At 48.9% G+C, this 16,537-nt stretch overlaps 1 protein-coding gene across 1 annotated transcript in view; it reads right to left on the minus strand.

Moving 5' to 3' along the window:
* The window catches only part of SLIT1 (slit homolog 1 (Drosophila)), a 220,951-nt gene that overhangs the window by 33,432 nt on the left and 170,982 nt on the right, over window positions 1-16,537 (minus strand). Inside the window, exons 14-22 of the mRNA XM_006831197.1 lie at window positions 13,019-13,182; window positions 12,415-12,438; window positions 12,115-12,259; window positions 11,113-11,187; window positions 10,840-10,983; window positions 9,138-9,281; window positions 3,509-3,675; window positions 3,013-3,145; window positions 684-752 (exon numbers count right to left, since the gene is read on the minus strand). Coding sequence (XP_006831260.1) covers window positions 684-752; window positions 3,013-3,145; window positions 3,509-3,675; window positions 9,138-9,281; window positions 10,840-10,983; window positions 11,113-11,187; window positions 12,115-12,259; window positions 12,415-12,438; window positions 13,019-13,182 — 1,065 coding nt within the window. The remainder of the gene's footprint in view (window positions 1-683; window positions 753-3,012; window positions 3,146-3,508; window positions 3,676-9,137; window positions 9,282-10,839; window positions 10,984-11,112; window positions 11,188-12,114; window positions 12,260-12,414; window positions 12,439-13,018; window positions 13,183-16,537) is intronic.

Raw genomic sequence — 16,537 nt, forward strand, 5'->3', positions numbered from 1 at the left:
TGATGGTGATGGTGATGTTGGTGATGTTGGTGATGGTGGTGATGGTGGTGGTGGTGATGGTGGTGATGGTGGTGATAGTGGTGATGGTGGTGGTGGTGGTTAGATGCTGTGGAGTTGGTTCTGAATCACAGTGACGCAGCATGGGGTTTCCGAGGCTGTAAATCTTTATGGGAACAGAAAGCCTCATCTTTCTCCTGTGGAACGGCTGGTGGTTTTGAACTGCTAACCTTGAGGTTAACAGCCTGACTCATAGCCAGTATATTACCAGAGCTCTAGCCCAAAGAAAACCTCAGTTACAAATCTTTATATGTACTTGCTATATTTCATATTTGGTTTACGTGCAAAGGTTGAACTGAGAAAAAAAAAAATGTCCACCACCCTATGTATTTTGCCTTAGCCTCTACTCATGCAAAGATGACCATCATTAACAATAATCAGCCAAGAAGGGCTTTGGGGAGGTGAAGTGAGCAGCAGCAGACAGGGCCCATCCAGGGGAGACTAGAACAGTGTAATTTGCAAGCATGGCCACTAGGTGGCAAAGCAACTCTATGCACAGATGTCTCCTGAGTAGAGTGACATCTGCCCAGCAGTGGGGTCTGTAGGAAATTCCAGAAAGTCTCGAGTCATGTATGGCTAGATGCCAGTGCCCCGTCTATCCTCTAAGGCAGGATCTGGATACTCACACAAGCTGTAGGTACTTGAAAGTGGACAGCTGCCCCGGGACTAGTGTGAACTGGTTCCCATCCAAATAGCTACAGGAAAGAACACAGCGGGGTTAGTGTGCTCGTCTCCACCTCTGTGCGCTGGGGCGACGCTTCCCTGCAGCTGGGGCCTTCTCATTCATCGCCTCCCCTATGTGTAGACCACACAAATGGCCAGATTCGCTAATCAGAAGAGGAAGTAGGGCGATCAGGGTGGTGTGGGGCACTTGGGTAGGTGCCACCCAAAGAACTGGTAAAAGTCAAAGAAACATGAAGCCTCTTGTGGTTTCATTCCCACCTCCCTGACCCGCCCTCTCTGGTTGCTCCTCTCCTGCCCAATGGACCCGACCTGCATGTTCCTACCCTCAGGACCACTTTCAGGCTGTTCCTAGCTACCAGGCAACCCCCTCTATCTGCCAGTACAGGGGTTCAGGCCTGTCCCATGCAAGCCCCAGACTCAAATATGTCCAAACCTGAGGTGTGTTTTCACTCCAAACCAGCTTCCCCTAACTCCATCAGCACCACTCTATGTTCCCCCAAATCAGGACTCTGAACCCCAATAGTGAATTCTCCAAATCCCCTCTTGTAGTCAATCCCCGGACAAAGGGTTCTGCTCTCCACTGGTACTTGTCACATTACCCACCTCCTGCAGCAGTCTCCTCTGTTCTCCCACTGTGACCTCCCTCTGGAGCCTACCAAATACACTGCCACCCATCGTCTCCCTGAAAACCAAGCCTCCACAACTCTCCTCAGCTCAACACCCAGTATTCAAGATGCTCTAAACCTGATCCCATCACCCCACCTATCCTTGTCTCTCCACTGGAAGTCACTAAGCAGATGACCCAGGAGTCAGGAGCTGGCACAGGACTCCCACCAGCTGCAGCCCATCTCCACCCATTCACCTCCACAAAAATCCAGCAAAACAGGGTGACCACAGCAGGGTTTTCCTCAGCCAGACCCATCGCCCTGCGTTACACAAAGTGGCTTTCCACCCCTGTGTCATTCAGACCTCTTGGCAGCCCTTGTCAATAGATTTGAGCAGCTAAGGAAACTGAGACTTAGAGAAACCAAATGATTTGCCCAGCCTCTGAACGTCAGCTTCCTCTGTCAAAGAAGATAGATTGTCCATCCTTCCTCACATTCCCAGGGGCCACATGAAGTTTCAAGGGCATTGATGCAGCACCAGAAAACTGGGCAAAGGACTGGCTGGCTGGTCACAGGAGAAGGTCAACAGTGGTCAGTGTGCTTATGAGGAAACAGGCAGCCTTGCTGGTCATGAAAGAAATGCAAATGAAAACCTCATGTGCTCTCCACAGGGAAGAAAAATTCAGCTACTGAGATCTGGGGGGGACCAGTCCCAGGACAGGGGAAGAGGTCAGGAAGTGACCTTCCATTTGGAAGCAGCTGCTGAAGAAGCCTCAACCTTCATCCCTCTGTTTGGCATATAAATTTGCATCCACACTTCACCCTCATGGAGAGCACATTGGTAAAGACGTCAACAGCACTGTGCTCAGTACAGAAGAGAGGGCAGCAGGCAGGGCCTGTTTCCACACCCACATACAGAGGGTGGGAGGGCAGAGGAAGCAGCCTTTCTGGAAGAGCCTAGAAATGTATACTCTTTGACCAGTGGTCTCACTGATGATGGTGAAGACTAACAGATGGGAATTTGCTACACAGATCAAGGACAATTCTTGTTGATGGAAATCATGTGACTAGTAAAATCCACATTTGTGAGAGCTTTAAGATAGAGGGATGCCTGGGAGATGATGCTAAGTGGAGGAAGTAACGTTATTTCTTATTTTAAAGCCGGAATTTGTTGCTTTTCTTCTTTCGAAGGAGGTGCGTATGTTTTCAATGTAAGCTGCTGATATTATGGGTTGCTGTGGTTGGGTACTATGGAGCTGATTTTGATTCATAGTGACCCCATGTGATGGGGCAGGGAGTCTCCCTGCCCCTCGCCCTTCTCTGCAGTCCCCTCAGGGTCCTCTTGGCTGTAACCTCTTGGAGCAGCTTTCCAGTTCTTTTTTCTGCAGAGACTCTAAGTGTGTTCAAACCACCAGCCTTTTGGTCAGCAGCGGAGCACAGATGCGGAGTTTAATTTAAAGGGGAAAGCATTAGCTGTGGGCTACTAGTGCCGTCAGATGTCTCTGCAGTGGGGGCTCAGGAATGGGCTCCTGGCCTGCTAATTGTTGCTCTTGGGGGCCTCCTTCTGCTGCTACTGCCAGCCCCCCCCCCCCCCCCCCGCCTTGGGAAGTGCCCCTCCAACTCCCATCCTAAGGGTCCCCCTGGGCAAGCTCTCGGGGCTGCTCACAGCTCTGTGACGTTCTTAGGGACGCCCTTAGGCAGGGCCCGGAGGTGCTTGTTACTGCATCGAACCACGGTGTCCAGGCAGGTGCACTCCTGGGGGCACTGTGGGCGGGGCAGGCAGCCCCCATCATCTTGACCTAGGGAGAAAGGCAGGATGCCAGGAGCAGTGATGGGGACAACCCTTCCTAGGGTCTCATGTAGCTAGGGCCAGTCCCTTTCGGACACCACCTGGGTCACCAGATTCTGGAAATTTCCTCTTTGCTGCACTCACCTCTGACCAGAACCAGAGCCCCCAGGACCTGTTTTGAAGTTAAAACAGATTTGGCAGAACCCAGATACACGGTTAGCTTAGGTTAGGCACAGGGGTAAGAGGGAGTCTCCCTGCCCCCCTCCCCTTTCTCTGCAGACCCCTCATTGCAGCTGCCTCCTGACCTGCTTCACCCGATTAGAGTTTCCCCTGCTCACCCTCGTCCCTGCCCCCCAAGAGGCCCATGAGTTACCTTCTTCACACCTGAAGTCTGGAAAGGCCACGTCCTGCAGGGGGATCTGCCGCAAGAAGTCTGGGTTCTGGCATCTCGGGTTCCCCGTCACAATCTTCCTTTTCCGCAGCCAGTCGCCAAGCCAAGCCAGCTGGCAGTTACAGTTGAAAGGGTTGGACAGAAGATTTCTGAAAAAGGTGGGTCATTCAACTGTGGCTGACACCCTACTGATCTCAGATGTCCCAACAAAGTCCTTTCCTGTCCACTAACGTAGGACAGGCCATGCTCAACACCCCACACTCTTCCCAGACAACCAACTGGGAAGATGGACTTTCTGGGCTCTGGAGGCAAAATTCACTGAACTCTAAAGTGGTGAGACCATTCTTCAATGAACCACGAGGACCAAGACCTCCTAAGTGAGTCCTTTAAGTTACCCACCTGAGAGGACCACCCCATCCTGTCAGGGCCACCCTGCTCAGCCACTTGATCCTGGAACTCCTTTCTGAAGAGAAGTCCAAACTGGTCTATGAACCACACAAGAAACCTTGTCTCTTTTCCAGTTTTCCCCAATGCCAAAGATGACTGTGCCCCACGGATAGCTGAACACTCCTTCAACATCATTCCAGAGAGGACAAGACAGAGGTCTCTGTGATATTCACAAACCCAAGGGCATCTGACCAACTATAGTCTTTATATGGACCCAAAACGAGATTACCCATCACCTTCCAGGGTGGTGGCTGGGCCTTACTGAACAAAGCTAATCAGCTGACGCTGCTTGACCGTCTGTGCATAGGAAAGATACGTCTGTGCATAGGAGCTGCTGGCTGCTACTCTATGAAGCTGCTACTCTATGATGCGGCGGATGAAGCAGCATCACGAATTCAGCGCTGTGCTCAGAAACTGCCTGGATTGAGATGCCACATCTGGTATCATGGATTTTCAAAAGCAGTCCTTGCATCCACTCCTGATAATTATGGCAAAAGGTCTGGGTGAAATGCTTGGGGGGGCTCAAGGCCTCGGGAAGCTCCCATCATAGCTCTTTCTGGCCCCAGTCATGACCACATCCAGGCTGCGCTGGCCATCATTAACGCCACCCAAGGTATCTCTGGTGGAGAACTAGGGAGACCCAGGAAATTACATTCACTGAGTGCACCCTGCTTTCTGACCTTCTGTGCTCTTTGCTGAAACCTGGACTCTTTAAGCTGGATGCAGCCAACTATAATTTGATAGTTCTTGGTGTTCTGAGTGTCCATCTTTGCTGACCCTCAGGTGTTGTCCTAAGTGGGACTAACTCATCATCAGATGGGAGGCCAAATAACTTTCCCCAAATCAGCTCTGCCTTCAAATGTTTATGACTTTCCAAAGGATCTGTTCCAAATGCTGCAAATAAGGAAAGACCTTCGTTGAGCATGGATAGCAACTTTCTAGGGGATGCCTTCAGAGGTGGTCTACAGTTTTGGATCTGTGCATTCCGGTGTGCTGGCTAGTCTTATCTCTTATCAGATCTAGGCATTGCTCTCCTGAGTTTTCAACTATGAAATAGACATCTCAGGAATTGACTAAATGGGAATGCAAAATGGTCCAGTTACTGTGGAAACAGTTTGGAGATTCCTCAAAAGGTTAAACACAGAGTTACCATGTTGTTAAGTGCTGTCAAGTTAGTTCTGACTCATAACAACTCTGTGTAGGGTTTCCGAAGAGCAACTGATGGATTTGAACTTCCAACCTCATGGCTTGCAACCCAGTGCTGATCATACAGCGCCACACCAGAGTCCAAAAGACCTGACAATGTTACTTCTAGGTGTATTTTCAAGAGAACCAAAAACATATGCTGACACAAAATATTGTACATGGATATTCCCATCAGAATTATTCACAATAGCCACATACACACAAAGGAACAACCCAAATACCCACGAATGGATATACAAAATGTGTACTATCAGTACAGTGGAAGGGGAGTTATAAAAATCAATGTAGCACTGATCCATGTTATACCCTGGATGAACCTGGGGAACACTGTGCTGAGTGCAAGAAGTCTGACACAAATGCACAAATCCACGAGCCTAGTTAGATGAAAAAATCTAGATAGAGAGGAGATTAGTAGTTGTCAGGGCTTGGCTGGGTTGGGGATGTGGAGTGATTACTAATGCATATGAGATGTCTTTTTGGAGTGATGGAAACAGTTGAGAATTAGATGTTTGCAAAGTTACAAATCCAGGCAGTTCTCTAAGTGTCTGGCTTACTGACAACCAGTACTTGCCCTTTACTGTTCTGTAAGCTTGCTCTCACTTCGAAACAACGGAACCAGCCCCTACTCACAACAGCTCCTGCATCAAAATCCTCTTCACTTGCTGCACACACAGTTTTTAAATCACTGAAAAGGCTTGGAACCTTTCCTGCACTAAACCAAATCTACTGCCTGATTCATAGCAAGCCAGGAGGAGAAGAAGTTCCCCCGAGGGTTTCCAAGAAAGTAAGTCTTTACAGAGGGAGACTGCCACATCTTCCTCCCAGAGAGCAACTACTGGGTTCAAATCAATGACCCTCTGGTTAGCAGGTGAGTACTTTAACCACTGCGCCAGCAGGGCTCCTTTCTTGCACTCAAGTCAACCAAGCCCACAGTCATCAGGTCCATTCTGACTCAGAGTGGCCCTGTTGTTGGTGTTAAGTACCATGCAGTCGGTTCTGACTCATAGTGACCCTGCACAGGGTTTCTGAGGCTGCAAATTTTTACAAGAGCAGAACAGCTGGTAGTTTCAAACTGCTGACCTTGAGGTTAGCAGCCTAATATGTAACCACTACGCTACCAGAGCTCCTGCAGAGGATAAAATAGAACTGTTTCTTAGGGTTTCTAAGGCTGTAAATGTTTACTGGAGCAGACAGTCTTATCTTTCTCCTATGGACTGGCTAGTGGGTTTCAACCACTGTCTTTGCCATTAGCAGCCCAAAGTACCATCAGGGCCTTCTTGCATGAAATTTAGGCTTAATAAGGACCTTGTGCACCGATTCCAACTTACACTTACAAATCTGATTTAAAGACACATTTAGGAATGGATCTTGTTCGTCACCTGGGGACTGCCTGTATACCAGAGGCCACTGAACTGCACACTTTAAAACCATCTATTTCACGGTGTATGAATTATATCTCTTTGTAGATTTTATTTTAAAAAAGAAAGAACAGATCCAGGCTCTCCAATAGCAAGAAAATGAACCAAGAACACTGTTAGCAAGAACAGAGGTGATAATGTGAACAAAGATGTTTAGCAGATAAGGTGTGGCACATAATAAGAGGTAGATTAATATTGTTGTTGTTGTGAAGTGCCATCGAGTTGGTTCTAACCCATAGCGCCCCTGAATAGGGTTTCTGAGGAGCAGTGGTGAGCTTGTACTGCTGACCTTGCAGTTCAAACGGCTTATAGTCTTGTGCACTAACCCACAGTGCCACACCAGGACTCCAGATTAATATTAGCTATTGCTAAGAGCTCTGGTAGCGTAGTGGTTACGAACTGGGCTATGAACCACAAGGTCAGCAGTTTGAAACTACCAGCTGTTCCGCGGGAGAAAGATGAGGCATTCTGTTCCTGTAAAGATTTACAGCCTCAGAAATCCTGTACAGGGTTGCTATGAGTCGGAACCGACTCCATGGCACATAACAACAACAATTGCTAAGACACCCACTGAGCCCAACTCTGAGAATGTGCTGGGGGAAGGTACCTGGTGCCCCAGCATCTAAAAGGGGTCCTTGGGAGTAGGAGAGAGCCAATGGCCTTTAGCTGAGAGTACATGAAACTGAAAATTCATAGATCATCAGATCAAACCTGAAGCCCTTGAGAAAAGGCAGAGGCGGTCCAGCAGGCCATCCCACCTGACCTCCTGGACTGACTCTCCCCAACCCCTACCTCAACCTCAGTCTGGCACAAGGAAGGGCCACCTGCCAACATTTCTGTAGGCTGCCTCCCCTGGACGAAGCCGGGCCAGGAGGATTAGGGAGAGTTGTCCTCTCTGCTGGTCTTACACAGAGAGGGGCAAGAGGATGGTGGACATTGGTGGCCAAGCCATCCCTCTGTCTGTCCTTTCCAGAGGAGCTGAATGAGTCACGAAGCTCTAAGTCAGAGCCTGGCCTCCAAGCCAGTTGTCCTCTGTCCCTCCTCCAGTCTGTCCTGATACATTCAGACAGTGGGGCTGTTTCCCAATTAGTCTCCAACTTCAGGGGCTGAAGTTCATATCCTGTCCCGCAGGGCGGATACAGTAACAGTATGTACCCATTTCCTGTTGCTGCTGTAACAACACAGATTTATCATCTTATAAATTCCAAAATGGGTCTCATTGGGCTAAAATCAAGGTGTCAGCAGGACTGTGTTCCCCCCTGGAGCACTAGTGGGGAACCCACTGTCTTGCCTTTCCCAGTTTTAAAGACTGCTCATATTCCTTGGTTTGTGGTGCTCCCCTCGGTCATCAGAGCCAGGAATGACCAGTGAGTCTTCCTCACACTGAATCACACTGTATGGTATTGGGCTCTTCAGCTTCTCTCCTACGTTTAAGGAAAGAAACCTCATTGGGGAGCCACTATGTTTCCTTCCACACAGAGTAACCAGCAACATTACGTTGATATTCCTGCTGCTACAATAATGACAATTATTACTACTACTGGACTCCTGGGGTGGCGCCATAGGATCAGCACCGAACTGCAAACCAAGGTCACCGGTTCAAACCCACCAGCTGCTCCTCGGAAACCCTATACAGAGTCGCTATGGGTCGGAACCGACTTGATGGCACTTTAACAACAACAACAACAACTATGACTGATGAATACAAACTGAGTGTTCTGTGTGCTAGTCCCCGAGCTTGGTTCTATGTACACATTAACACAATACCCCTGTGGATTAACAGTCTCTTCTCACAGGCGTAGAAATGGAAGTTCAGAAAGGTGAAAAAACTTATTTGAAAAAAATTCACAGTTAAGTACTGGGTACAAGTAAGTACACCCAGACCTGTGGCCCCAAAGCTGTGCTCCCTGCTCCACCGCACCGTCTTTTGCAGAAATGGCAAAAAGGGCCCGTTATCTGTGGTTAACCACAAATCCCAACAGGAAACTGCAATACTGAGGGCCCTTGGGCAGAAGTGCCCACTGCAACTGGGCCTTTTTGCAGAGGAAGTCTTCTAAAGATGGTATAGGGAAGCCAACTCTCAGCTTCTACAGATCCTAGACACCTCCCTGAGAAGCAAGCCCACCACCTCCAGTCCCATCATAGCTCGGAGGATGGACATGTCAGCCACAGCACCTTCCTCAGAAATGATACCTAATTCTTGTAATACGTCAACATAACAGATGTTCTTAACCCGATGTGGGCTAATGTGTTGGATCGCAAGGTTGGATTGAACCATGAGGTTGGCAGTTCAAGCTCACCAGCCATTCCTCGGAGACTATACAGGGTTGCTATGAGTTTGAACCAATTTAATGGCACTTCACAACAACAACAACATTATACAGGTGCTTTGCTGTGCCACCCAGATGACATGTGCTGGAGCTGGGGTTCAAGCCTTCTGCTCTGCCCCAACATTCAGCTGCCAGAGGAAGGGGATGAGGTTCTCAGGGCTCAGATTCCAGAGCCACAGGTGTGTCTGTCCCCAGAGAGCCAGGACTTACAGGGTGGAGAGGGATTGGAGGGTGTCGAAGGCTCCAGGGGAGATGGTGGTAATCTGGTTGTCATACAGCGAGAGGAGCCGAACGTTGCGCAGACCTGTGAAGCTGTCGTTGTGGATACAGCTGATCCGATTGTTCCTCAGCATCCTGCAGAGGAGGAAGTAGTGAGAGAGGAGAGGCTGGACCCAGGCTGTGTCCTGCTGGTGGGCCTCATCTGCTTAACTGTCTTTGGCCACCATCTGCCAGTTCACAAATGCACTCCAGGGGGCGCTGAGCCACAGGCAGGAGCAAGAGTCCAGATGGACCTCTGCTGTGTGAGAATTCTACACATTGGGCTGCCCTCTATGAGGTTGCAGCTAGAATCCACCGGTCACTACTTAGGAGAAAGATGAGGCTTTCTACTCCCGTAAACATTTATAACCTCAGAAACCCTATACTGGGTCACTAACACTTGGAACTGACTCGGCAACACTTACCAACAATGGCATCTATGTATGTATGTGTAGGAAAAGACCGGAAGGACATTGTTTATATTAATAAATTAGTTCTGAATAATGGTGGCATTAAGGGGATTTCTGTTCCTGGCCTTGCACCTTATCTGTGTGCCCTTCCTCTGTCCTCTGCCCCTAACCAAGTCCTCCCTGGAAAGGACAAAGTGACTAGTAAACAGCACACAGACCAGACCCCTCATTCAAGACTATTCTGCAGGCGTAAAGAAGAATGAGCCAGCCCTTGATGAACAGCCTGGACAAATGACCAGGCTATACGAGGGGGCTTAAAAAAGTTCATGGGCAAATTCTATGGCTTTTTAATTCCATTTTCCAAAAACTTTTTGAAGCTCCCTTGGATTCAGAAAGGGAACACAAAAAGCAAGCTCAGAACAAAGTACACAGACAACTCCCATTTTTGTAAAACAAACATCCGCAGGGAGTCCTATCATGCATCCATTTCCCTTACACAAATTCAACGCTATGTGCTCAGAAAACAAGCTCCAAGCCCTACTGCAGAGCTGGGATTGGAATCTAAGCACGTTGTTTCTAGAGCCATGTTACCCAAAAACAGTAGCCAGCGATGCCCACAGGTAGCTATTTAAATTAGTTAAATGAAAGGAAAACACAGGACCTCAATAGCACCAGTCACACATGCGGCTACCGGAAGGGACAGTCCTATTGGGTGACATGATCTATCGGACACTCTAAGCAGCTACATGATCATTTGAAGACTGGGCAGGGGGGATGCCCTGCAGCGTACTGAGTACCTGTGTCCACCTAGATTTGTCTGGATTCGGAGTTAAGGCATCACAGGATGATCCAATATCCCTGCCCCCATCTAGTCTCACTTGAGTCCCCTCTGCAGTGTCCCTGCCATGGAGTCATCCAGTCCTTGCAGCCTGCAGTATGATCAGTCACTTGTGAACACACATGTGGCTGACCACAGGCTAACTAGAGGGCCCTCCGTCACTCCTGCACCAGGCACCAACCCCACACCCCAGGAAACAGCACTGACAGGCCTCACTGCGAACTGCTAACATTGGACCATTTGTTCCCACCACATTCAGGAGCCTTGGCTGTCTCCATTCTCCTGCAAGCTGGGAGTCTCCCACCCTCTCTCCTTTCTCTTTATTGCATTCACCTCACATGATGGTTGGCTTTTGCCTGCCTCAGTCCAACTGGTTCACCCAGCTCCCCTGGCCCCACACACTCACAGGGTCCTCAAGCTGTCCAGACCCCGGAACATGCCACTCCGGATGGACTCCAGCTGGTTAGCAGTTAGGTGCAGCTCGCTCACTGAGGCTGCGCCCTCGAAGGCCCCATCTTCAATTTCTGACACCTTGTTGTTGCTCAGGTTGCTGGGGAGAGGTGTGGGGGAGGGTTAAAGACCCCAGCACCCAGGAACCAATGTCCCCACACCCAGTAGGCTCCTTCTCCATCCTAGGTACCAGTGTCCTCGCTGCAACTACCCTCCAATGGGGACTCACATTTTCTTCAGATGTGTAAGTTTTTTAAACATCCCAGTGGCCTCCAGGATGGAAATGTCATTATTGTTCAAACGTCTGCAAGAGGCAAAGAAGAGAAGTAACCATGCATGTTATGGTGGTGGTTTTGTGCCATGAAGTCGCTTCTGACGCATAGCAATGCTCTAGGATAGAATGTGACTGTCCCATAGGATTTCCTAGGCAAGGTCAGCAGTTCAAACCTACCAACTGCTCCTTGGAGACCCTATACAGGGTTGCGGAGAGTTGGAATGACTCGACAGCACTTAAAAACAGCAGTAACAATCTTACAACAGGAGATCGCCAGCAAAGTCGCTGGTGGATTTGAACTGCCAACCTTTCCGTTAGCAACCGAGCACTAGACCACTGTGCTACAAGGGCTCCTTTGCATATCTGTAACTGATAGATACTAAAGTACCTTCTGAAATGAAAACATTTAGGACTCCCAGAAGCATTTATCTGGCATGCCAAATTCATCCTATTTCCAAAGAAGACTAGTGCTAGGGGGTAAACGGGAGTATTTTGGCATTAAAATGTCATGAATGAAACGATATATGATAGGATGAATGTAAAACTAATGCTCTCCCATGTAAACTATCACATAATTCACAATAAAACATTAAAAACAACAACAACAACAAAATGTCATGAAAATACACATACATAAACGGTAGATGTGTGCAGGTATCCACGCATATATAATAGTTAAAGGGATGGTTCGAACCCAAACAAGCCAATGGAATCAAGTTCCCCCACAAGAAGGCAACAGCTTCACAAAAACCACTCCTGCCAGGCTGAGGACCCGTGCTGGGTGCTTCCGGTGGAGTGGAGGGCGGAGGGGGAAGCAGGGACCACACTGGGGGGCGTCCCACTTCCTGCCAAGCCCACCACCTTCTGGGGAGAGGACTCTGGTGGGCCCACAAAAAGGTCTGTGCCAGATAAAAACCTGGAGTGGGCTTGGGAGATTAGGTAAAGGGGGGCTCTCACAACTCGGCGGTGGACTGGGGGATGCGCTCGGGGATCTTGGTGAGCTTCAGGCCGGAGCACTCCACCACGCTGGCCTCACAGCGGCACTTATGTGGACAGACCACGTCGCTGTTGCACTCACTGTTCAGCTGGTAGTCCTCTGTGCCTGCAGGGAGGACCGAGGCCCAGGGGCTGAGGGCAGGGGCAGGCTCTAGGCAGTCGCTGGCTGGCAGCCCGACCTAGGGTCTCTGTGCCCCCTCAGTTTGCAACCCCCCCTTACCCACCCACGTCAGGCTGGCCTGGGCTCCCCCACTCTCTTACCTGGAATGAAGTACTGCTCCTTGGCTGGGGAGAGAAGCAGAGACACTATGAGGATGGGTCCACCCAGGACTCGCAGGAACAGACCAGGTTCCAGGGATGAGGCAGGGACCCCAAACCAGGGCCTCAGAGCCCATCTGCCCAGCTCTTGTATGGAGAAGGCCTTGTTATGAAGCACCAAAGTGTTTGCCAAGGCCATAGTCAATCAAACCTTCCTTAAGGAATGCCCAAACCATCGGAACTCAACCTGTGATGGAGCAAGATGGAGACTGGGCTGGCTTTACAGACAGGTGTGGGCAGCGGTGGGGTCACTCCTGCTGCCCCAAAGTCTGACCAGGGTTCCCAGGCCTTCCACGTGTCTCAGAAGGTTTGGAAGCAATGGTATGAGAGAGCACAGGTGTGAGCAGAGGATGCTGGGCCACTGTCCAGGTCCTTGCACCTGCAGTCTGTCTCCTCTCTCCTCCAGCCTCAGTGAGAAGAACAGTGGGATTGAACAACCACCCAGGTCCCAGTCTAGAACATGGAGTCTCTCGACCCTCCTGCTGTCCCAGAGCAGACTGATAACAGACAGACAGATGGACAGGAGAGTAGGCAAGTGGATAGTTACCTGAGCACCGGAACTTCTTGCTCTTGATTTGCCCAATACGTTTGTTGGCGAGGCGCCGGGGGCTGGCACAGCGGGCCCCGCTTGTCTCGATGGGGTTGGTGCGTAGAAAGTCGGCCAGCCACTTGAGGTTACAGTCGCAGATGAAAGGATTCTGGGCCAGATGTCTGTCCAAAGGGGCAGGCAGGGCTCAGAGACAGGCCACAAAAGTGCTGACCTCCACCTGGAGAGGGCCTGGCTGCTGGTTGAACCTCTGACCAGGCTTCTCTGTGCACAAAGGGAACTCGAACAGCATTGTTGGGCTCTGTTACCAGCAGGATGAGTGTGGTGGTGGTGAGGGGTGGCACTAGCCAAGGAAACCCAGGTTGCTGTGAGCGGCTTCCCCAAGGGCAGGCCCTGCCCACGCCAGCAGAGCACACACCAGCCAGGCTGCAGCTGCCCAGTTCCAGGCTAGAGATGTGCAGAGAGACAGAGCAGTGGACCCAGTTCAGAGGGACTCACAAGCCACAGTCCCTTTTCCTGCCTCTAAATGCCATCAGCTCAGGCCATCTAATTTATTGACCTCAGCCCCAGCTGTCAGTGTGTCCTTTATCCTCTGATGCCCCCAGGGCTTTACCTTCTGAAGCCCTGCATGGTCCAGACACCTCTCTCTCTCCTTTACAGCTTTCTTCCCCATGTCCTGCCTGAGGTCTGGTTCCTCTGAGACTTCTGTATCCAGCTCAACATTTGCTTCCTAATTTAAACTGTCAGTTTGCACACAGAAGGTATGTTGGCTGACTAACCAAGGTAGTTCTTAGTTCCTTTAAAATACTAGAATTTGCATCCTGCTTAGGAATCATCCCAGTGGCCTACCTATGCGTCTATGTGTGTCTCGTTGCCCCCTTCTTGGTCTGAACTAACTACTTCCTCTTCTCAGTCTGTTGATGAATCTAAGTGTTGTTTGGGCATGTACTAAAATGTTCACGGGGAGGAGGCACTGAATGCATCCTCTTAAAGAACAGGCTTTTTGGGTCATCACAACAACCTGTAACAACATGAACTACCCATAGGGAAAAGCGGACTCTGTACAAACCAAAGTATTTGATTCACATTAGAATTTTTAACAACTGTGAAGGATAAGGATAAGGAAGGAAAAATGCTCAGGTGAAAGAGAAATATCGGGGGTGGGGAGGAATGATTATGTTAAAATGACACCAAAAGTGTAATGTTTTGACAGTGTGGGAAGGAAGAGGAGCCCCATCTCCAGTGTCTTCCTGGGAGGACTCCCTGAGGAGTCACACCTACATGCTCAACATGGGAGTGTTTGCGGCTGTTGTTGTTCTCAAGGAATGGTCGGTGACTAAATATTGGAAATAGTCCACCTCTCCTTCCTAGTCTGTCTCCTGCGGGAAGCTCATCTGAAACCTGTCCACCATGGGTGACCCTGACACTATTGAACATATTAATGGCATAGCTTCTAGAATCACAGCTACATGCAAGCCACCACAGTAGGACAAACTGACAGACGAGTGGTTTGAAAACCCTATGGAGCCCAGTGCTACTCAGACACACATGCGGATGCCGATGACTCGGGAGCAGCTGATTTCGTTTGGATTTCTGCTGTTTGGTTTTACTGTCGCTACTATACCAGAAGTAGTGTTACTACTGCTAGCTTACCTATGGGAAGGCTCTGTCCTAACACTCTGCCCCTGCTTTGTGGCCACAGCTTACTCCCCTGGTGGCAGCAGACAGCTCTCAGACCCAGTGTCTAGGACATGAGCCTGGTAAATGCACACAGACAAAGGCTGCAAACACCTCACTATGCATTTGCCTTGTTCGCTCTCTTTCTACCTGGAGAGGAAAGCTCTTCACATGAGTCCCCTCAACCCCACTCCCCATCCCCAAGGCTTTCCTAGGTGTGGGTCTTCAAACCTTCTTAGCATGTTTCTTGCACGGTCCACCAGCTGCTTAAAATAATCTACCTTGAGATGCCTCCTTGGTAACCTCCAATTTAATATACTTGGGAAGATTTCCCCGTGGTGCTCCATCTTCCTCTCCCTGGCTATAAGTAAATTAATTAGCAGGAGTGGGACTGCAGGTGGCTGTGTGGGTTTAATGAGTTTGCCTTTGTGGCCAACATCCCTGCAGAGTCCCTAGGGAGCAAGGGCTAGGCCTCTGTCCTCACCTGTTCACACCTGTCCCCACATCTCATGCAGAGATTCTCTGCCGATAGTGACAAGGATGACAACAAAGGTCTTGGTGATAAACATAACACATGCTCATTAAGAACATATCATAAACTCACAGGTCAGCACGGCAAGTCCTACTGCAAACCAAGGTTACCACACAAATGCCTATATTTAACTAAATAGTAGTTAAGTAGAAACTTCCCTGTAGGAAAGTTCCACAGCTAAAAGAGAAGGACTCTTTTTCAAAGCATAACCATACATCGCTATCAAATGGCGAAGGAATCATTTGATACAGAATTGAATTAGGCCTGTTTTGGAATCCCTACACTACAGAACAAGTGAGGAAGTGCCTTCACCAAATAAACTGCAAGGAGAAAAGGAGATGGAGAAGAAAACCTAAAGAGACTTAAGAGATTCATCAACCAAAATCAACCAGATGTACTGCAGAGGCCTTAATTAAATCCTGATTCCAACAAATGACCAAAAAAAAAAGATTTAACAGGTATTTAATTACTACATTTATAGGTAGAATAGTGGTGTTGTATTTTTAACTCTTGGCTTTTAGAGATACATATGAAGTCTGTATGGGTGTGTGAGATTTGCTTTAAAATAGCCCAGGTAGGATGAAAGAGAGGGAGGCATAGATGAAGCCAGGCTGGTCATAAGCTGATAACTATTAAAGGTGGGTGATAGAAACTTAAGGGTCCACCGTACTACTTTGATTATGTTTGCATTCTTCCATGATAAAAATTGAAAACAAATCCCAACCTTGATTGTACTCTCAGAGAGTTAGAATATAATTATCAATAGTATTGTATTTCATCTAACTTACATAGTATTAATTGCAAAATGCACAGTCATTTATATACTATCAAAAATAACAAAATGTTGCCAATTAAATGTTATGTCATAGATTGCTATATGCATCCCAGTTTCATATATGTTAATGTGGAAACTGTTTCAGAATCGGTAGCTTTACTACTATTGTTGTTAACTATTACCAACGTTATCAAGCATTTTGTTGTTGTTGTTAGGTGCCATCGAGTCAGTACCGACCCATAGTGACCTTATGCACAGCAGAATGAAACACTGCCTGATCCTGGGCCAACCTCACTCCTATTGCCACGCTTGAGTCCATTGATGCTGCCACTTGGCCAATCCATCTCGTTGGGGGTCTTCCTCTTTTTCTCTGACCCTCTACCTTACCAAACATGATACCCTTCTCCAGCGACTGGTCCCTCCTGATAATATGTCTGAAGAATGAGAGACGAAGTTTGGCCATCTTGGCCTCTAAGGAGCACTCTGGCTGCACTTCTTCCAAAACGGATCTATTGGTTCTTTTGGCAGCCCATGG

Source organism: Chrysochloris asiatica, unplaced genomic scaffold (genome assembly GCF_000296735.1).
Source record: "Chrysochloris asiatica unplaced genomic scaffold, ChrAsi1.0 scaffold00003, whole genome shotgun sequence".
In the NCBI taxonomy this organism is placed as follows: domain Eukaryota; kingdom Metazoa; phylum Chordata; class Mammalia; order Afrosoricida; family Chrysochloridae; genus Chrysochloris; species Chrysochloris asiatica.